Source organism: Amia ocellicauda, chromosome 9, assembly GCF_036373705.1.
Source record: "Amia ocellicauda isolate fAmiCal2 chromosome 9, fAmiCal2.hap1, whole genome shotgun sequence".
In the NCBI taxonomy this organism is placed as follows: domain Eukaryota; kingdom Metazoa; phylum Chordata; class Actinopteri; order Amiiformes; family Amiidae; genus Amia; species Amia ocellicauda.
In genome coordinates, this window is record NC_089858.1 from 8,681,483 (window position 1) to 8,703,867 (window position 22,385).

A 22,385-nucleotide genomic window follows, 5' to 3' on the forward strand; every position below is an offset into this window, starting at 1 on the left:
CTTCATACCACAGGCAGTTTTTTTTTTTTTTTTTTTTTTCACAATCAAAAACCTTTTTACTTGATTTAGTAGTGATCAGTTCCATATAACATTAATCCAAATATTATATCTATTTGTGGTCTCCACTTAGCCCACTTCTTTCATCCCCATGATTCCCCTTTGCTTAATACATAAACAATCAAATTTGGCAAATGAATTATGGCAGTTAAAAACTAAAAAACCTTCCAGAGAACATGGATTATTTGTCATATTGTGCTTTGAAATGTATACTTGAAAGGGCTTAGAAAGCCTCTAATGTACAATAGTCTTTATGAAGGTTAAAGGGAACCCGCTGGAATAGTTTACATAAGCCCCTGCCTCGAACAAGCTTTTACAAAAATGTAAAAAATTGCATTTAAGATTAGAGTCAAATAATTCTATGCATAAGTCAGCATACTAAGCCTAGAGATGCCAAACATAAAAGGTCAACAATGCAAAATAGGAACTGTTGGAAAAGTGAGTTTATTGATATAGAGAATTTCTGTCTCTCTAACAGAAATATCACTCTGAAATTTCGTAATTAATTCCAAACCCTCATAAGAGACAGTTTCTCAGTAAGCATCCGAAATTGTTAGCATAGATGGTTACGTGTCAAATTATTGAATCCCACTGTAGTGCTCTGCAAATGTGCTAATTATCTGTTTCCCTTCACCTGTTTTGATGACAAAAAAATAGACATCAAGTATCTGATTTTTCTTCTCGATTATCAAGACACTGCACTCTGACACCATTAGAAATGCGTCTCGTTAGACCTGCAGGCTTTCACACAAGTACACCAATACATCAATATATCCCCCATTTTCCACGCTCGCTTGTCAAGCAATGATCGGTCCTGCAGTTCAGTCACAGTGCTGTTTCAGTGCAGGTGATCATTTGGTCCGGGCAGAGTTTACATTAACAGCTTGATGGTAATCACATCCACACACTCGCACATGCATATTTATTTACATATAGGCTATAAACACTTTGCGTGACAGAGATTAAGACTTACCCTGTATGGAGAAGAATGATGATAAGAATATTGATCCTAACCCATATACAAGCCAAGTTTTCAAAGTCATGGATGCAACACTTCAGACTGGAAGACTGTCTTTTTTTTATCCCCCAGAGGCTGGGTTGTGAAGGTAGAAGGCATTCACATTAAAGTCCGGTGAGGCAAGGCTTTCTTCTGGAGCCCATGAAACAGAAACCACTTCTCTGGATCAAAAATACAATAAGCAATACGTACAAACATAAAAAACAAACCTTCTTAAACAGTCCTCGCAGGAAAGAAACAATTGGAGGGAAGCTTTCTGCTTAAGCGGAGGTAAATCTGTCCCTTTTTTTTATTCTTCTTCAATATTTCCCTCCCCTGTAATACCTTCTCTGCAATAAAATAAAAATAAAAAACACCCAAACAATAATGCAACCACTCAGTTGGAACATAAGCAAGAAACAGGATTATATTCTGATTGATAATCCATGGCTTCTAATAATAGAGCTATCTTATCGTATCATTGCCCTACAATAATTTTAGTATTAATAAAGGCAAAAGCCGTTCCTGTGCGGTTATTTATTCCACCCCTCTTCGCCTGCCGGGTTATATCTGCTTAGTAATAGTATTCTGCTTTAGTCCTGGAGGGAAATTCTATCTAATCAAGATTTAAAGACTAAATCCTTTCTTAGAGCCTGTAATGCTACGGATAAGTCAGGATTTGCTGTAAGCTCTGTTTTTTCCCCACAGCGAGCAACATATGGTCCTGCTTGATAGGTCACTGTGAGTGATTTAGTCACTCGTATCAAGATATATTTACAGACCAAGTGACAGATTTCCCACATCGAAAAGCTTAATTTCTATTAAAGAAGCCTTTTTATTATATAATAAGTACCTAATCCTCCCACCCTCCCTCTCTTCTCCTTTCTCCCGACTGTTGCCAGCGCTCCCCTGACAGCAGTTTTAATTGGCGGGGACTCGGCGAGGCTGTCATGAACTCACTGATTTGAACTATTCACATCAAAACTCCCCTGAGTGCCTGCATGGGAGAGAAAGTCTTCAGTCAGAGAGGCAGTACTTCATGCAGAGGCATCAGATGGTGATTTTCTTTTCCTCCAACTCGGCTTTTTGCTCAGACAGTTTTTTTTTTGTTCAGACCGTGTAATTCTAGGTTTTTAACACTGCAGTTTAACTGTCTTCTGAGAGAACAAAATGACACTGTAACGGACAGGAACACTTTCATGTATTAGCAGAAGAAATACACTTTACCAGGATATAACAGATTTAAGTGTTTGGCTTTTTCAGGGAACAAAAGTAAAATGTCTCAGTGTTTTAATGTCTACAACAGTGATTTTTTTTCCTTATTGTTTTCCTTTTTAATTTTTTTAAGCAGAAAGATACACTACTAGTAGTCTGGCATTTCTAAAAGGCCAGTGATGATGATTGAAGCCTGTCTTGTTGAAAGCACTTTTTGAATAATTTATATTTAAAACAATAATGCTATGTAAAGCTGTTATAGAATGTGTTTTTCTTTTTCGTTTAAAAGACCAGGCTGTGAAAGACGTGAGGCTTTGTGAATTCTTGATGACATGAAGCACCGAAAGAGAACTACAGGCAACTCCTCTTAACAGAAGTCAGAACATGCAAGCATGAAAAGATAATTTTGCTCTAAGGCTTTCAGGCTTAACATCTGTTGTCTTTTTATGTCTCCAGTAACTTCAAATATACATTGTTTCCAAATGGTCAATGTAAAATAGTAACTCCACAATTATACATGCACTACCAACAGGTTGTAAGAGATCCTAATCAGACCAAAACAATACTTTTTATGTACCTCTGTGCAATAAGGTCATTCTCATGGCTGTGGGAAATGCATTGATTAAAAAAATATAGAAACATTTCAGTGAAGGATTGGAGAAGCTTAACAATTTAACAACTTAGCTGATATTAAAACTAGAAGACGAAGGTGATTGGGAAACTCAGATCTAAAAGAAACCCAAACCTAGCCTCCTTTAAGGAATGCCTTCTAGTGCTGCATTGAGAAATTGTCTTACTTGTCCAGCGCTTATTGCTTCAACTCTGGATTTCAGAAAAGGATTCATTGCAGAAGTATGTCTCCAGGAAAAAAATGTCTCTCAAGACTTCCAACTCTGAGGTCACGTAAGGTTTGTACATTCAGTTATGCTGACACATCTTCACCCTTGAGTTCATGACTCTCTTATGCTGCATATGGAGATTTAAGCACCAACTGTCGCAAAACAGAAATTAGCATTCGACTTGAACGGATGAACTGCAAGGTATCTATGCGAAGATGTAGTCTATAGCTGGGCATAGACTTCTATCATGTTCAGACTCTATGATGTTTGTAACTGTGAGACCTTCTCTCTGTCTGGAAGCTAAAACAGATTATATACAGCAAGTGTGTCTTAATCCAATCCTCAAGACCTGAAAGCTTGGAGGTAACGGGCTCAACAAAGTCCAGCTAAATACATTATAAATTAAATTAATTTACAATGATTGGATCTAGTCACTCCTAAGTTTACAAATAAATATATAAATGCTAATATAAGTATGACCCTTCCACAAGCAGAACGGTTCTTTTCAAAATCAAGATACACTTCACTGCACAGCAGGACAACAAAATCACGACTGTCACTGAAGATTTTTTTGAACCCCTTTAATCCCTCACTTCATGCTTCTTCACATCTGAAATCCCATGAATAAATATGAGTTTTCCATTTTGTCCTTCTTGCCATTTCACTTCTACATAAGCACAGTTTTCATTGTCAGAATTCTTTCCATTTACTGGGCAAGCATCACAAAGGTCCCAGCCGAGGAAACGGTTAAGTCAGTCGGGATAACAGTCGTGCATCTGTTCCTCATTGTGCGGGGGTGTTTTTATTTGGGGCATCTAGTTGGGGGAGTGCCATATTTTGCAATGATGGGTCAGTACACACCCTCTAGGGAGGCACAATAGGAAATGTGTTGATCAGGTGCCATATACCCCATGGATGGCTAAGCATTGTGCAGAAACTGCCCATAAGAAAAGCCAGAGGACCATCAGCCATATGTCTAAACAGGAGACAGTGAGCATAATAATATTCCAAATGACATGCCAGACCATGGCCAAGAGCAAAGATAAGAAACGTTTCGCCACCAAGATTAATTAATTAAAGATCATGCGACACAGACTTCACCAGAAGTACTATTTGTGGAGCTTATGCATACGTAACAGTGGCATTTGACATAGGCCTTCTTGAGCAAGTGACCTTTAGCTCTCCTTTCTTCAGCACATACCAGCGCATGTCGGAGATGGAAGAAAATACAATTTAAATGAGGTAGTCAAAATCCTCTCTTGTGCTGCATTACACAAACACGATGTGAAAGGCCTTCCTTGTCTCATATACAAGGAGAGTAAATCACAGGAGGTTTGATGGGCAGCTTGCATTCCAGGCAAACTCAAGCTTCAGTGCCCCTTTATAATGCCTCTGTGAGCCAAATGAGAATGAACATACAATATCTTCACAGGCTTAAGACTTACTAAAGAAGGGAGAAAATCATTAACGTTTGATGAGCAGCATTTCTACAGCATATAACGTATGTGGTATAAGAAATGCATTTAATAAGATGAAGCCAGCAAAAGTCACTGAAAATGAACAGGTTATCATTGCAGAGCCATGGCGTGTTCAATTGAATGAATCGGTGGACCCACTCTTTTGCGCTGGCGGCTTTACCTTGACCCCGTCCCAGTGTAATTCGAGATGAAATAAGTTAATCATATGGAAAGCACAGTGACGTGTTTCATATGAACATTAGGGAGGCAGGCCATGTATTACTCATACTTAAATGAATTGCATGTTGTGCAGATCTGGGCTCAAATGTACAGACATCCACCAAAAAGCACTTGAAAATGAAAGCAAACAACAAATGTGTAGCAATATAATGAATCAACCAGGTCATGTAATTTTAGTAATGCATATAGATAGGAGGCCACGATTGCTAATTGGTGAGTGTATTTTAAGGCTGACAGGAAGCAAAGCTTTGCCAAAATGCTACAGATAATTAAACCAAGACAAATCTGATGGAAGGTACTTTAATAGGACCCACATTTACTACTTAGTATTAACAGCAGTTGAATAATCTTTTAATATAAACAAGTCCCCAATATCCCATGCTTAAAACAACATCTGCACTAACATGTTGAAAGCAGACAGCTCACATTAATACAAAATTAAGTAAAATTCAATCTGGTCACACATACTGTACGTAGGTAGTTATATATTTTAAATGGCCACTTCCGGCTGCCACAATTTTCTAACCACAATATTGGATAATAAAGCAGACATATTTTATTAAATGTTTTAAAAGACATTTGCTGGCTTCTCTTAATGAAAAGGAGAATCATGACAAAATATAGTGGTACATAATGAGAGTGTTGTTCTATGGGTTTGTCAAAGAGTACTGTCTCTGAATTACATATCAGGATTCCAAAACCAAGTATTGCCAGAGACAAACATTTTCTAATGGTTTTACTTCAGAATATGTTTTAAATCCAAGAAAAGGCAGCTCTACCAGAAAGTATTGGAGGTCAAATGTCTTTGGTACATAAGCACAGTCCAGTGGATTTACAATAAAGCGAAACATACAGAGCGAAACTAATATACACACACATATGAAAAGTTCATTTAATTCATTAAAGACTCAATTATCTGACCTTTGGAACATTTATCAGCATCAGTATCAATATTTTAAACCAAAATAATCTTGGACAAATACATAACAAAATAGCAGGAAACAGTGCCTTCATTTCAGTTGCTCTTTTCTCACGTAAAATTATCAAGTGCTTAATATGTTTTACAATACAAGTTTTATTTTGTCTTTTTAAGACCCTTGATTGATACTTATTTGGAAATGAACTCTTAATGACTGTATATCAGAAATTGGCACTTTGTCCATGAACAACATGTATTGCCTTAGGCTTAACCTAATTTCACATTGCTTTTGAATTCCCACTTTCTACCACACAAACACTGGCACGACTTTCCAAAGAATGTTAATATTTTCACTGTTCCTTCCAACATGCATTTATCGATAAGTGGAACTATGGATTAGTGCTATGAATAAATGTAATTTAAACATTACAAAGTTTTGTGGTAAAGCTGATAGCTGATTGGTCAGGTGTATTCTTTCTTATCCACAATGTGGCTCATCAGGACTGTATAATAGCAGGTTTGTAAATGGATGCATTATTAAGTCCTAACAAGTACATTTTCCATGAAGTGGGAATAGAGCAGCTCGTTGTTGCTCACATTCTGAGTCACACCCGTCAATCTGCTCTCAAGCAGTAACCCTTACTAATCACTGCTCAGCTTAATTTCTTAATCTTCTTCAAGAGAAAAAGCTGTTTAGAGAGCAGCGAACTCGATTTAAAGCTTTGCGTTAAAAACTTAATTTAACCCTCTGCTTCTTGAGCTTCTGGTGCCACCTCTATTCACATCTTTGATTAAAAAGAGCTGTGCTGTGGAGGTAACAGGGTCTGTGTCTACTGTCTGACAGATACTCGTTACACTGAAGAGGGAGCAGAGGCGGATGGGAGGTCAGTGGGCTAAGATGAAAAAGGCACAGATGCTTTTGAAGCAGCTGCTGGACCCCGCCTAACATCTGGAATATTTTCAAGATTTTGCCCATTTTCATGAACAGGAAATGCAAGAGAATTATATGTAAGATTTCTGAGGAAATTAGGGATTACAATACATTCACTGTGGTGTATACACTTTTTGAGCCAGTATTCCTGTTCAATCCTGTGTAAAATAAAGTAATAATAATAACTTTTATTGATTATAGCACTTTTCACACTGAAGTGGCTCAAAGTGCTTTACAAGTCAAAAACAAAAACACAAAAGCAGAAGATCCATTTAAATACATAATTGTAGAAAACATTAAAATACAATAAAATACATTACAGAGAACCAAATGCAGTAGAGACTCAAAATGTTTTTCAGTGCAATTTTAAAAGGAACAGTTGTGTCAGAATCTCTAATTAAATCTGGGAGGGAATTCCACAGGGAAGGAGTGACAACTAAAACTATGCCCACCAAGTGTGATGCGTTTTGGGATATTTTGTTGTAGGAGTGCAGCGCTTGAAGATCACAGCTGTCTTTTTGGAATATAAACCTTAATATGTAAGCAGCACTATGTTAAAATAAATGCGGTAATGGACAGGGAGCCAATGGAGATGTTTGAGAACCAGAGTAATGTGTTTTGACCGCCTAGTGTTTGTTAAAATCTAGCTGCCACATTTTGTACCATCTGCAATCAATTTATAAGACAAGCAGGAAGGTTAGCAAAAGGTGCTTTACAGTAGTCCAATCAGGAAGAAACAAAAGCATGAATTAGAATCTCAGTATCTCTAGGACACAGAAAACGACAAACTCTGGAGATTTAATTAGGATGATAAAACCCAGACTTTAACCCTGAGGAAATATGTTTTTTCAAATGAGAGCCCAGAGTCTAATTCGACACCTAAGCTGAGAAGTACTGTGTAAAACTCTGATAACCCAGGAAAGGAACAGAGCTTGGTATTAAATGCAATGACCAGTAACTCAGACTTAGTATAATTAAGTGTCAGAATTGACCGTGTATCATCTACATAGGAGTGAAACTGAACACCATGCTTTCAAATTACATCACCCAGTGGCCGCATATAGATGTTAAAAATGAGTCCAAGAACAGAGCCCTGTGGGACACCATGAACTAGTCAGGAATTTGTGGAATTATAACCAGCATAAGACACGTACTGATAACGATCTGATAAATAAGAACTGAACCAATTTAGAGAAGGGGGACTACATAAAAGATTGTGAGGCAGTTGTCAAAAAATGTGTGTCAGGTTATGTAAATATCTCCTGCTAACATTATTATTGTTTTGATGCAGTAAAGCGGATTGTTTCTATAGGCAGAAACCTTCACTTGATTGAACTTTTAGGAGATGACAGAATCTTTATTTGGAGATGAAAAAACTACCACTAAAGAAAAGTGCCAATATTTTTGGCATCTAAATGTGAAACCTACCAACCTGCCTATCCAGTCTACCTGCCTAGGTTTTTCCTGACACAAGCCTGGCACGGATCATGTGCTTTTTTTGTGCTCTTGCGAATCCCGATCCGTCTCCTGGAGCAACGGCTCCGACTCTTCTCCAGAGATCCTACGCTGGTCTCTCCGTGTGACACAAAGTGTAAACAGGAACAGCAGAGACCCTTAAAAAACACAAAACAACATATTAGCAGATTGTTTTAATTAAAAAATAATCTCTTGTATATTACTCTCCACATTAATTTACTATTAAGGTGTGAGTAAAGAATCACATTTTAATTTCCATGACAAGTTACATTACTGGTAATGTCACCTAGGGCTCTGATCTACTTTCAAACAACGGCCACAGAATTGTGTCGCAGACATCAGAGCTCTAAGCAACATAATTAAAAATGAGAGCAAGTGAGTGTTGGTGAGAGAGAAAGATTGGTAAACAAGAAACCATAACAATGGTAAACAAGAACCTGTAACACAATTCATAATAATTCTATACTTCGAAGCTTCACATGCTTTTGTCCCCATTGAGACCATCCCAATTACTTACCGGCTACATATGTTCCAGGAAAAAGTATAAACAGAGCTACGCGTAAGCTGTACAGGTTGTTGAGGGGGGGCACAAGGAGAGGCGCATTTCCTCCGATGTTGTTGATGATGAAGAGGTAGAAGGCCACAGCAGATGTGCGAACCCTGGCAGGAACCTGCTCCACCAGAATGGCTAGAGTCACGCCGACCCACATCTCCCCTGAGGACGACACGGGAGAATTGCACGGGGAGGTTTCAAGTACAGGTGCAGACAGTCATTTTTCTAAAAAGGTCACTAAGTATCAGTACAATGATATACCTATCTTTTTTTATTTACAATATAGATTATCGAATTTCATAGTATCACATGGTATGGTCTGGCGTTTGTGTGTGTCCCCAGTTTGATGTGGTTGCTTGGGTGTCATGTGTATGTGTTTACATCGAATACTTTAATTGGAAAGATGTTTGTTTGAGAGTTTTGATATTTTCTTTTTAACTTTTAAATGAATCAGCAATGACAAAATACTGATAATTCACCAGATATTCACCCTGTACCGCTGTGTTGGCACAGAGGAAAACAGCCAAAGCCCAGTGAACCACCAAGCAACAGGGTAATTAAAAAATATGAATTTAAAAAACATAAAAGCAAAATAATATCCCCTGAATAAACTAGTGAATAACAATCTGTTATGGGAGATTTTATTCACTAATAAATGCAGGTAAATAGGTCTAACAGTTAAAAACGTACCAATGATGTTAGCTGGAATCAGCAGGAGAAAGCAATATGGGGGGGACAGCCACAGCACACCGAACAAGAAGGGAGCTGCCAGCATCTGGAAAACACGGTGCGAATGATAATACTTTCTCTGATAATAATAACCAATTGACGAATGCAGTTATTCAAAAAGATAACCGTGTATTATAACAACATTAAAAAGCTACATATAAAGTCTAAATGAATACCTCTATTTTAACTATTTTCAAAAGCAATTCTCTCATCAAAACAAACAGTTCTCTCATCATGCTAAATTGTTTGTCTGCAGCATTCAATCCCAAAAGAGAAGTGAAATTCAACCTGCCCGCCAATACTGACTTCCAGACCGGACAGCGGCTTTCTGTTTGCAGAAAGATTCCTCTGTCTGGCCCATGGAAAGCTGCCAGGGAAGCAGAGGGTTTGGAATTTGCGATTGACTGGTGGGTTAAGGCTTTAATTTAACACAGGCCTAAGGTCTTGGCAAAAACAAAGTTAAAATATAATACACACTTCAGAGGCTGTGAAACTCTGGTCCGCAGACTCTGGTGCTTTACACACTACTTTCAGGTGATCGTTTGGGATTCTTACCTGACTGATAACTAATACCCATATTCTGGCAGTAAGTCCCCTCTTCTTTACCACTCTGTCAGAAATGAATCCACCAAACAAGACACCGGCACTGCCACCGACTAACGGTATCCATGATAACCACCGCCCCACGTCCTCACTGGGAAAATAGAAGTTGAAGTAGTTTTGGGCATTGTAGGCCCACACGTAGCCACCTGGAAAAAGATCATCAAAAGCCTTTATTTTTTAAGCTATGGACACAAAATGCAATTGAAAATATCTAAGCAGAAACCAGAATCTTCCCAGAGAAATCATGAATACTTAATCCAGTGTCTAGTCTGTTATACCCTGTCAGCTAAATGTTAAGAAACTGAGCTTAAAAATCTCATCCTCCTAGACTAGTGATCCCGTGAGGTTATTCTCTGTAAAAAGCTTTCACCTCCCGATTCGATTGGCTGTTTCTCTGTAGGTCATGGAAGAAAAGTACAAGGACTGCATTATCCTTGTAAAACACACATTTCATTTTTTTCAAGAGGGGCTTTGATCTTGTAATAATCTGAAATATGATTAAACTGAGTTTGTTTTGTAACTCTTAAGTTTTCTAATGTTATTAATTGTGTTTTATTTATTTATTTCCCAAGCCTGTCCAATTTCCGTGATCTACCATGGTTCATCCCTTTTCCTCTCTCTCATATCAGTTCTCGTCTATCCCGCCAATCCAAGCTCTCTCCCCTTGCTCCCATCATCCTTTGCTCAGTCCTCCTGCTCAGAATCGCTCATGCCCTGTGGGACTGCCAGTCTGCAGTCTTCATTTCTGCCTGCATCTCCCATTTGTCTCTCTACACTCACTACCTGGGCCCCCTCATCGCTTTCCATGGTTTCTCCTACCACTTCTACGCTGATGATGCCCAGATATTCCTGTCTTTTTCATCTTCTGACCCTCTCATCCCTTCACGCATCTCTTCCTGCTTGTCTGCCATTTCCGCCTGGATGCACTCGCACCACCTCAAGCTCAACCTCTCCAAATCAGATCTCCTCTTTTTCCCCCACTCTTCCTCACCTTCTGCTGACCTCCCCATCTCGATCCCCTTGGAATCCACCACACTCTCTCCTTCTTCTTCAGCTAAAAATCTAGGAGTCACCGTCGAACTTGCGCTCTCCTACTCCCAGCACATCACCACGCTGACGCGCACCTGCAGATTCTTACTGAGCAAAATACGCCGGAACCGTCCCTTTCTCACCGACTACTCAACTCAGCTACTCGTCCAGTCACTGGTCCTCTCCTGCCTGGACTACTGCAACTCCCTCCTGGCCGGCCTACCTGCATCCACTACCCGCCCGCTCCAGCTCATCCAGAACTCTGCGGCTCGTCTGGTATTCTCTCTGCCACGATTCACACACGCTACTCCACTGCTCCGCTCCCTCCACTGGCTCCCGATAGCAGCACACATTCAGTTCAAGATTTTGACCCTCACCTACCGCTGTTTTGACCACACTGCACCAAGTTACCTTCAGTCACTCGTCTCTCTATACATCCCCTCCAGACCACTGTGCTCCTCCAGTGCCAGAAGACTAACTCTGCCTCCTCTCCACTCTCCTTCCTCCAGAGCCGCTCCTTCTCATCCCTGAACCCTAAGTGGTGGAATGACCTGCCCACCGAAGTCAAAACAGCAGAGTCCTTGACCTCATTCCGGCGCTTACTCAAGACGCCTCTCTTCCGACAGCACTTGTAATATTAGTCCTCTATCCCTGCTAGATAGCACTTCAGCTTATTATGCTCCTCGCGTTCTTCATTGTTTTCCTCCTTACTCCCTTACCCGTAGCCCTTGTCTGTAACCCTACATCTTGACAGCACTTAGCTTTCACCATCTAGGATGCAGGAAGTCTCTTACTGTACTTGTGTAAATTGTAAATTGGAACTTGTAAAATCTATTTTGAATTGCTATGTTTTAGCTAAAGTTGAATTTGTAATGATTGATGCCTTGTACTTCTCTGTATTTTTGCACTTTGTTTGCACTTATGTTGTAAGTCGCCCTGGATAAAGGCGTCTGCCAAGAAATAATAATAATAATAATAATAATAATAATTTGTCCCTTCACTTTCTAGCTAAGTGCACTCCCCCTCTACACTTGTATTAATGTTTCAATGCTTCATTATCCACTTTAACTTCCAGCTCTCCTTCTGGAAGACCTTTACTTCTTCCTCCCTTCTCTTCTCTTGTTTTATGCTCCTGTTACTCTTTGACTTTTCAGGTGCTAACCATGCTCCCCCTCTAGCTCCTTCTCACAGAGCTGACTAGAAACTTAGCCCTGCTCTTCTCCCGGGACTGCTTCCCTTCTTGCCCAGCTGTGTGGCTTGCTCTTCTCTCTTCCTCCCTCCCATTGGTCTTCTGTCACCTTCTACTGTAAGCTCTGCTCTCTCACCATCTGTCATCAACTCCTCTGCCCTTCCCCTCCCCCTTGACTTGCTCTCTCTACCCTCAACAAACCATGTCGCCTCACTCTTTCTTCCTCAACTCTCAGTTCTTTCTGTGCTCTCATCCCCTGCCTTGATCACTCCACTCTTTCACTTTTCACTCTTAGCTCCCTCTAAGCTGAGCTCCACTGAGAGGAAAGGGGCATCTTAGCTGTCCTTTGGTATTAGGCACCAGTGGAATTAAAAATAGTAAAAGCAAATAATTTTAAAACGCAACTGCACACCCTGTCACAAGTGATAAAAATTTGAACAAAACATTCCACTGATGGCATTAAATTAAAATAGCGTAATCCGACAATGCAATGAACCTGCATTTCTGACAGAGCCAGCCAGACAGAGCAGCAGCAGGGAAGGGCTGAGAAATGGCCGCAGGGTGGGTGTCAATCTGTGGCACAGCGACAGGCTGGACGTGTAGTTCCCGCTCTGTCCTCCTTCGGTGGCCTTCTGTGTGCGCGGCGGCTCTCTGACTGACACAAAGACCAGCAGGCTCAGCACGAAGCCCGGGAACCCGCAGATCAGGAAGGCCCAGCGCCAGCCCTCGGAGACAAAAAGAGCAGCTGAAGTAGAACATTTTCAAACTATAAGAGAAAAATGAACCAATAACAAAGCAACATGAAATACTCATATTTTACTTATAATATTTATTTTAATATTCGTATTTTCTTCTTTCAAATATCACAATATAAACACTTCCTGCAATACACAATAATGTAAGAGATAAGTCGGGGAGGAGGCAAAATCAACAGTGAAATGACCTCCAACAGAGAATATCAGAGCCTTACCATGCCCATGATGTTGGCCCTGGTGATATAATTTCCAACTACAAAAGCCAGGCTGTATCCGGTGTAGATGCCCCAATTGTAGAAGCCCATGGCCGAACCCCTGGCAGATTCAGGGAAATAGTCTGCGATCAAGCTGGCTGCAAAGGGGGTGCAACCTGCCTCCCTAAATACAAAAGGAAAATACAACTTTTACACACAAACAAATCAGATCAATAGTAATACGGATGCATTTTCTTGTAACTTTTTCAACGTGATTTTTGTTTAGGAAACATTCTACTATCAAAAAGTGCTCATCAATTATTAGAAGAAACTTAAATTAATTGTTTTCACAATACTAGCTAAGCATTATTCAAATCGTGCCTACTATTATTTAAAAAATAGATTTTTTAAAAATATGTTATTGTTTTTGGTATGAGAGACTTTGAACACTACATATGGTATTTCATCTTACACTTATCTAACAGCAACAGATTGTTTTGATTGGAATTCACAATCTTAAATCCCTGTGTGAACAAATTATTATAATAATTCCATTATGCATTTTTTCCCTTAAATAAACAATTCTGATTAGACTGATGGAAAAGTCTATTTGCTTTCAGAATGATAAACTAAAGACCGTATTGTTATTCTATGTGAATTCAGCACTAATGAGAGCAATATTGACAATTAAACACATTTGGTCCAGGCACAACTGAATAAACACAGAAGAAAACAATTAAATGAGAAAAATATTAGAAACATTTCAGTAAATTAAGTGTAGGATTACAGATTCTGCAAGGCTGTGTCCTAGATCTAAACCAAATCAAAACTTTGACCAACCTGCGAGTCACAAATTACAAAGTTTTACTCTTTTCATGTATAAATAGTAGAAAGTGGCTTCTAACAATAAATCAAACTGTGATAGGGTACAGATTTGTACTTCACGATTTGTGGGTAGGTCAAAGTTTTGATTTGATCTAGCCTTTGATTACAGAATAACCTTTACTATGCCAATTTGTAAAGTGTAATTACCCAATTCCCTGTCCAAACCTCAGCACCACAAGGTGCCAGTACTCCCAGACAAATCCCATCAGGAAAGTCATGAGACTCCAGAACAGTAGACTAATGGCCAATAGATTCTTTCGATTAGCGGCATCAGCAAGGAATCCAATAAAAATACCTGTTCATAGAAGAAACATAATAACAATTGAATGGTGCATTCAATAAAAGTGTGTGTTATGTATCCATGACAGGATTGAGTAAGAAATGTCAATTAGATGAAAATGCAGAATCAAACTGCAGAGAATCTCTATAGAGAAATAATCATAAGCAATTGTGAATATGCTTTTCAGAAAGACCTTCTTTAAAAATACAATGTAAACACTACAATGAACCACATTACTGTATCTGCCCTGTCTTTCGAACAAGAAAATAGTTCCTAAATATATGTTTGCTGAATGTGGCATATGTTCTTAGAGTAATATACTTCAATTCCTTAGACAATCCCTGTCTAAGTCAATTCCCACAAGAAAACCAAAAATGAGGTCAGACATTCACTATTGGAAAAGGGAATTGATGCAAGCTGTGCATTGAAGCAACTCGTAATCCAGTTCAGTGAAGGGGTTAGAGGACAGTGTGCGTAATCTGCTTTTAAAATGTGTAGATATGCGTGTACTGTAATCATTTCAAGTGTAAGGAGAACCAGATCATATATCTATTTTTAACACTAACAATTATTCCACAGCCAGAGTGGCACAAGGTGGAAAGGAGTACCACACCACCTGGCCATAAACCAAAATCCTTGGCACTGAGAGGTTGTTAAGCAAATGTTTCTGTCATTATAGCTGAGAGTAAATTAAAGCAAATCAGAGGCATCACTACATTTACAAATATATTGTATGACAGATGATATTACACCAATCAACGAAAACCCTGAAAAACGTGACTTTCTTGAAGAAGGGGAGAAAAAACTGAAAAACAAAAACATTAAGTTTCCATTAATCAGTTTGTATTTGTGCTTTTGTATACATATGACATCCATTCAATCCTTTTTTCATGCATGAGTAGTACATCGACAGGAACAGGGTGTTGCATCTACACTAACCCATAAACGTATAGATGAGGATAAAAATGGGCCCGGCCATAATCTGGTACTCCCATCCATTGCCATTGTAGTCCCATTTGCAGTATGGTGTCCCGTTTGAGTTCAGTAAGGAGACGCACCTGCAAAATGAAAACGGCACAACTAAGACAAAGAACAACAACGAGTTCAGCTAAAGGGATGTTTTTGGTGATACAGGTTTGAGTAAAAATGCTTACTGGCTGTCGCTGCTGGCGTTGTTGCACAGCTCTGGGCCGGGTCTGGTCGTCCGGTTAGACAGACAACTCTTGTCCCCAAAGTGTATCTCCTGCGCCAATGGCAAGATGACTATGGCCAGAATGTACCGGTCCAGCTGGTTCAGTAGATAGGTTATCAGCAGCAGACACAGGACATAGACAGGATAGCCTCCCACTTTACAGAAGTCCAACATGGCAGTCCCTTTAAAAAAGCACACAAAAATGTGGAGCAAATTGCTATGATTATGAAAATAAATAACATGCACATCTACCTATGGGAATTAAAGGTGTATAGTCAGACAGGGGTAAATGACTTTGATTTGTTCCTTAGCATTCAATTAAAGAACTGAAATGAATACATATACATATACAACAATGTGATACGTATACATTAGCTTGCATAGCTATAATAATAATAATAATAATAATAATGAGATATTTGAAATGAACATATCATTACCTTTTCCAGAGGTTTTCTCTCCTGAAATGAAAGAGGCTGAGTATCCTCCTGAAGAATATCTGCTTTCACTCTCACAGCCTTGAACAGAGGAAAGGAAACTGTATGCTGAGGATGAGAGGCAGAGACAGGTTGTGTCAGCAGCTCCTGTAAAGGGTACAGTATATCCCTCAGCTGATTTAAGTGCATCTTCCCCGTTGGAAACGTGTACTTCTTTGAAAATGCGTATAAAACTTGTGGCTCTGGATGATGTATTGCAGGGATACAAACACATTTTGACGTTGTATTTAAATCGCGTTGCTTATTAAAATGTTTCGGGTGATTAAACTAGACACCTTCATGATTACAATTTCTGCTATACTTCGTTTTTCGTAATATTTCCGACCAGATCACACATTACCCATACAATAATAACTGTTTTTTGTTCTTTTTTTTGCATCCCCTTGTGATGTATTTTCGATTAAACCTTCAAGCTATACTTTCTGAGTTGTAGGTCCTTCAAAGGTAAATAACATAATTAAATCATGAGGAATTAATAACACATCGACACGAATTCATGACTACAGTAAATGCATGACAATACAGGTAAAGCTGTGTTGCACACGTGGATGCATGGCTCATTTTGCAAAGTCTTTAATAAACGCACCTTTCAGTTCACGGCATACTTAGTAACGTAAAGTAATCTTTAAACTACAGATACAGACACATATCCACGAATTGTATTGTTAAATATCCTCTCAAAAACAGATCACGTCATCTTTAAACTGCAGCTTCATAATAAAACGCCAGCACTTCCTGGTAGACGTGCGCAGACGTCACAACTTCCAAAACCTCGCGAGTGGATTGGTCCAGAGCTACGGAATATGCAAAGAACAGAAAAGTCCTGTTACAAGATGGCATATTTTGACCTTTATACTTTTTAATGCGTTAAATAACCTTCAAATATAGAGACACATTGTAAACTGTTTTGTATGTCATATACCTAATACGTCACACTGAAAAATACCTGTTAAAAAAAATAAACCATAGACATCTAATCTCTGCCGGCATCGTCCTATAAATATAGTCGTGCCTACATGCTTTAGCGTGTTGTATGAAAGGAGAGAAGGTTAGCACTCCCCTTGACAAGGATGGAAGAGGTCCTAGTGGCCTTCAACACACATATGGTTAAGGCATTGCCACCTACTTCGTGGCATCTCTAACCAAGTTTTTTTAGGTCATTGGTTTCCAATGACCAAATAACCTGTATTTATGCATCAGCTACCTATAGATACCAGCTTCCGTGTTGCAAGAACCTAGTTTATTTATTTAGTATAGTTTAGAAAAGGTTTACAAAGGTCAACTTATTCACTCCTTATAGTCATTGAAGTGTAGTGCCTATAACTATAAGTTCTTAAAAAAAACTATAATTGTTACATAAAAAGTTCATTTCATACTTCTCATAGTCTAAGTTAGAATTAAGATGGCTTTCTCACGAGTTAATGTCTCGGATGTTGACGCTGTTCATCACAGATGATATTTCCACACATTTCAAGTGTTAATCACAATGACTGGATTATAACTGTCAACAGCAGCACCACAAAATCACATCAATTGAGTTTTAATTGTGACAGTGTTTTTGGCTTAAGTGTACTGCATGTTTCGTGTGCCATTATGAATTAAGGCGCTTATATTAAAGCACTTTTGGAAATTAATCATTGCATTTTGAAGGTGATTTGAAGGGTGAATGTGATTTTAAAATGGTGAAATTAAAGGCAGTTTCTGTAATGGGAAAAGTGCTCAACTGAAAAATGCCTGGGAGTTAAAAAAATGACAAGTGGACCTAAATGTCCGATTATATTTCTGAATCACAAGTGCCTATCAGGGGTGGTGGTGGCCGCCCTTGGCCCAATCCTCCCACTCCTGGCCTTGGTCTGTGTTTAATGAATCAATGAATCTAATTATTAAATATAATGCATTAATAAATAGACATTAATAAACTGGAAAAAAATATCTATGAGAAGCACAAGAAGCAATCCATTCCAACATACCATGAATACTGCATGCAACTTCTTATTATTGTATCTGAACGTATGCAACAATATAGAAACAATTTTTGACTACCAAGCAGGTAGAACTAAAAATTAAATACATTTACCAAGCTGAACAAAGCCTGCCAAGGACACATTCAACTTTTTTACAATATCTTTGCAAAATAATTAACTTTGGAGACTTTCCTGCAAGTCACTCTCTAACCACAAGAGGGCTGACTTGCTCCATCGAAGAAGGGCAGACATTGTGTGTGTGTGTGTGTGTGTGTGTGTGTGTGTGTGTGTGTGTGTGTGTGTGTGTGTGTGTGTGTGTGAACTGGATTTCTGCCCTGGACTGCTTCCTACCAAAATAAGTCCTTGGCAAAGGGCACTGTGTGAAAGCTGTAGAAATCTGTCATATGGGGGGAAGGAATGAAGGGTTCAATAAGGTCTCAGGAGAACTTGTAGGCTGGGTTTTTAATGTGCTTTGTATTGCATGTTTATTCAACTGATGTGATAAACTGCACACAATCTCTTCCTAATGCTCACTGTGCATCTCTGTTCAGAAATTACAATAGGTTTTGTTATTTTAAAATACATCAATCTGCCCACGCCGCCTTACAGCACAGGCACACAGCAGTGTATGGAACGGGCAACCAGACATAAATTGCATGGCATGTGTTGTAATATAAGTGTGCAATGACTATAATGACAGTCATCCCCAGAAAGAAACAGACAGAAAAAACTAAGACAAAAAATAGGAAAGGTAATCCCGTGATATCTCTGTTCCACCTTAATGGGAGTATAAACACAGCAGAAAACACAGTGTTCCCGGGATCGGTATTTGCCTTAATAGCATCCCACTACATTTCAACTATCTGGCAGGCGCGTCTGAATCGGCAGATGATTGCAAAAGCAGATAGAGGGAGTTCTCACAGAAAAGTACATCAGATCCCAGCCCAAATGTAAAACGGAGGACTTGTAAAGATATCAAGTCTCTTGTTTAGGTTTCACTCTGTTCCTCTGGGTTTTGGTAAGAACCATACTCCACATGATCCAGGAGGGACCCACTGGGTTTAGGGTTGGGCTTCATAGCTTCCTAAATAATGTAAACTAAAAAATTAAAATAAATAGAAGCGAGACTGTTTTAATTAAAACCTTTAATTCACAGCTTATTTACAGTCTTGGAAGTTTGGGAAAATGACTCATGGTATTTTGTTTAAAACAGTTCCTCAACAACAACGGAAAGTGCAGTTTTATAGTGTAGAACAATTGAAATCAGTGACACCCATTTTTTCCCCCACACCCACTGTATTTCCCCCTTCAGGTAATAAATGTTGGGAGAGACCATTGAAGGCAGGTGCTGATGGTTATACATACAATCATGCATGGATGAAAGCAATCAAATACAGTCTGAGATGAAAGTGTTCATACTTTGCATTGGAAATATTGTAATTCTCTAATTTGTTTAGTTTAACCAATCTTTTTTCAATAAACCTTACTTTTCTCCCCCCAATAATATATTTTCTGAGACTTCCGAGTATTGTAGCCTAGAGAAAACCATAAAAATAGCAACCGGTTTAGACAGGGTGTGTATTAAATGTATAACTGGCACTCCACAGAAATCAATGATGGAATTCATAAGCATTGTTTTGTGTTTTGAATTTCTATTTCCTTTTGGGACTTGTGTTCCAATATATATGCAGTTAAATAGAAGGTGTAAGAATGCAGATTAGAAAGCAAGAACACTGATGAAACAGTGGAGCGTTTCTGAGAATAAGTAGTGCAACTTGGCCAGATCATCATTTGCCAAACAAGGTTTCATAGACGACGCTATGATGTCACTCCAACGTGACGATGGTGTCATTTCTTGGCTTTGCCTCAGCAAAATGTTGATGAGACATTTAATTGTCATTTTGCATAAGTTGAAATGCATATGACAAGTATAAGACTTGTGAATAACTGGAATAATTGCAGTCTGATCCCCCTCACACTAAACAAATTATAAAGTGGGAATATGCTGTGAACTGTTACACTGCATTTTTATAAAACAACTGCGATGTATTCGTTTTGACATTGCTTGACATGGCTTCTTTTTCACAAAACACTTAATTGATCCTTTTTTTTCCTTTGGTGTTGGCACATAGCGATGTGAAACATTAATAGCACCAATTAAGAAACAAATGCCAATAAGGATAAGAAGATATAAAGATAATTTGACTAGAGATTGGAGAATGCTTAATCAAATCTCATATCCTGCACTCTTACTTTAATTATGGATGTGGAGCATTATTTTAGAAAGACATAAATGCACAAGAGCAAAAATAATTTAGAGCAATCCTCAAATGTACCACATGCGAATTATAAAACTCTTCAGGATATATATATATATATATATATATATATATATATATATATATATATATATATTAGTTTTTAATTATGTTTCCTGTCTATATTCCCAACACAAAGTGACATTTTGAAGTGTTCAAATGATCTGGAAAACTCTTGTTTTCCCCCTTGGATTTGGACCTCAGTACTGGAACATGTGATTCCCCTTCGTGCTTCTTGTGCCAAAAGGACAATACAGGACAGATACACTGCAAGTCTGTTCTGATTCCCTGCATTGCCTTAATCTAATCCTAACAAAATGAACACTAGGAAGAAAAACAGAAAGAGAAAGAAAAAAGAAAAAAACTGCCACGCTGCGCCTGTGAGATATTCATCCTGCCAAACTTTTTTTTTCCTGCTGAAAAAAAAAAAAAAAAAAAACATCTGGAAGGCAAACAGAATGTAAGTATAAAAAAATGAAAAGAACAGAACAGCCCATCTGATTTCACTTTGCAAACACAACTGCAATTTAATGCCTTAGAGGGTTAACCGGTCACTGCAGATTTAAACCAGCTTCTATGATGTCAGTGGGAAAGTATGAAGAACCGCGAGACGCTGGAGTGAGCAGCGATTAAACAGAAGGAACCAATGAGACCCTGACAGCAGCTTAAGCCACCTTTTCCACCCCATACCAAAGACCACAGGCCTCCAGTACATCGACTGCAGAAGCCTGCAATTTAGGCCAGAGGCCAAAGTGGTCGGTTGCAAACCTAGAGGTTTCTTCTTGGGCTTCGGCCTAAACATTTTTTGTTTTTGTTTTGTTATTGTTTGTCTTCATCGTGGTTAGGCATTGTGCCTCTTGGTTTGCAGAAACTTGAGAAAAGGAAAGCTATTTGCTATCCATTTTCCTCAAATATACTTTAAAGGTTATCAAGGGCATTTTATAAGAATGAAATAAAATTCGTAATTAAATTAAATCGATGATTCTAATGTTGTGTTGGCTCTAACACGCCTGTATGGAGATTGATAACACTGCACCAAGGGCAAAATTGTGAGTCACACATTGGGGGGGATGAATTTTGTGAAAAATAAAATATAAATTTGACTAGACTAGGCTAATTATTTGCTATTTGAAATCTGAACTTTCACATTGTTTTATGAGAATGAACCCAAGACATTCTTACGGATGTCACTAATAGCTATTAAGCTTTTGCAGACTTCTTTTCTGTCAATTTTGTCCAACCTTTCTCTGTGTACATGGCACACAGCCACATGGTTCAACCTGTTCTGGGTCATAGTTGATCTCAGCCAGGATTTTAGTCTTCTCAAAGCACTGAAGCTACTAACCGTCTGTGCTGAAGAAGAAGGAACCACTAGCAAAAGTCTCAGCAGGATCTTCACTTGCTTGAACAGACACCTAACTTCAGGCACCATTGTCTTCTGTAGGTCCACCACATCCCCACAGCTGCTTTACTGGTAGTTTGACTTGTGCATCGCCAACTGCACCTGTAAAAAGAAAAGAAAAGAAAAATTGCATGAATTTCAGGAATAAGTTTTTTATTTAATGTTATGCTTTTTTCTACTAAATTGAATTGTGCCACCATAACAATATATGTACCATACAAATACAGTTTAGTTATTAAAGAAATGCGACTGAATTTACAAAATTCTAATTACCAATACTTTAATGGAAATGCTTCTAACTAACTTCTAAATCCAAAGCTCTTTGATCCAACTCTGGGTAGTTCTTGATTAAATCGTCTATCTCTCCAGAGATGAGGATCTTTTCGAGCCTCTTGAGGGTATGAATGCCTGGCTGATCAAATCGCTGTCCAAGTTGCAAAATTGCTGTGTGGAGCAAGTTGAAATAGTGACTTCTGTAGTGCAACTCTGCAGAGGGGTGAAAGTGTGGCTCAGCCTGTCCAGTAAATCTTTATGGAGGGCGGTGAATGTGAGGCATCTGGATGGGCACTAGGTCTAACGATGAGGCCATGTCTTGGGCATGGGCATACAATTTTCTAAATTGTTTTTCTGTTTTTCTGTTGTTCTGCTTTTCTTCCCCAACTGT

The 22,385-nt window shown here is 38.7% G+C and overlaps 1 protein-coding gene and 1 non-coding gene across 3 annotated transcripts; one reads left to right on the top strand and one right to left on the bottom strand.

Annotated features, from left to right (window-relative positions):
- Window positions 1-5,091: 5,091 nt before the first annotated feature.
- Window positions 5,092-16,773, bottom strand: LOC136758530 (MFS-type efflux pump MSMEG_3705). Of its 2 annotated transcripts, none has more exons than XM_066712988.1 (11): window positions 16,624-16,773; window positions 15,981-16,085; window positions 15,503-15,722; window positions 15,288-15,406; window positions 14,216-14,363; window positions 13,205-13,367; window positions 12,731-12,959; window positions 9,969-10,162; window positions 9,375-9,459; window positions 8,649-8,846; window positions 5,092-8,268 (listed from the first exon to the last, which is right to left on the bottom strand). In XM_066712988.1, exons 3-11 carry the CDS (start codon window positions 15,712-15,714, stop codon window positions 8,141-8,143), a joined length of 1,476 nt encoding a protein of 491 aa, XP_066569085.1. In that variant the 5' UTR covers window positions 15,715-15,722; window positions 15,981-16,085; window positions 16,624-16,773; the 3' UTR covers window positions 5,092-8,140. The 2 variants fall into 2 exon arrangements, with proteins under 2 accessions (XP_066569085.1, XP_066569086.1); XM_066712989.1 differs by having other exon boundaries at window positions 15,981-16,124.
- Window positions 16,774-17,063: 290 nt separating this feature from the next.
- On the top strand, window positions 17,064-17,191 carry LOC136759527 (U6atac minor spliceosomal RNA). The gene has a single exon (XR_010820050.1). It is a non-coding gene; the product is annotated as a U6atac minor spliceosomal RNA (small nuclear RNA).
- The last annotated feature ends 5,194 nt before the right edge of the window (window positions 17,192-22,385 follow it).

Coding starts and splice junctions, on each gene's coding strand:
- LOC136758530 (XM_066712988.1), bottom strand. CDS start 15,714: ATGTTGGACTTCTGTAAAGTGGGAGGCTATCCTGTCTATGTCCTGTGT. Junction 15,407..15,502: donor AACGCCAGCAGCGACAGCCA/GTAAGCATTTTT, acceptor TTCATTTTGCAG/GTGCGTCTCCTTACTGAACT. Junction 12,960..13,204: donor GGGCCAACATCATGGGCATG/GTAAGGCTCTGA, acceptor TTTGTCTCCGAG/GGCTGGCGCTGGGCCTTCCT.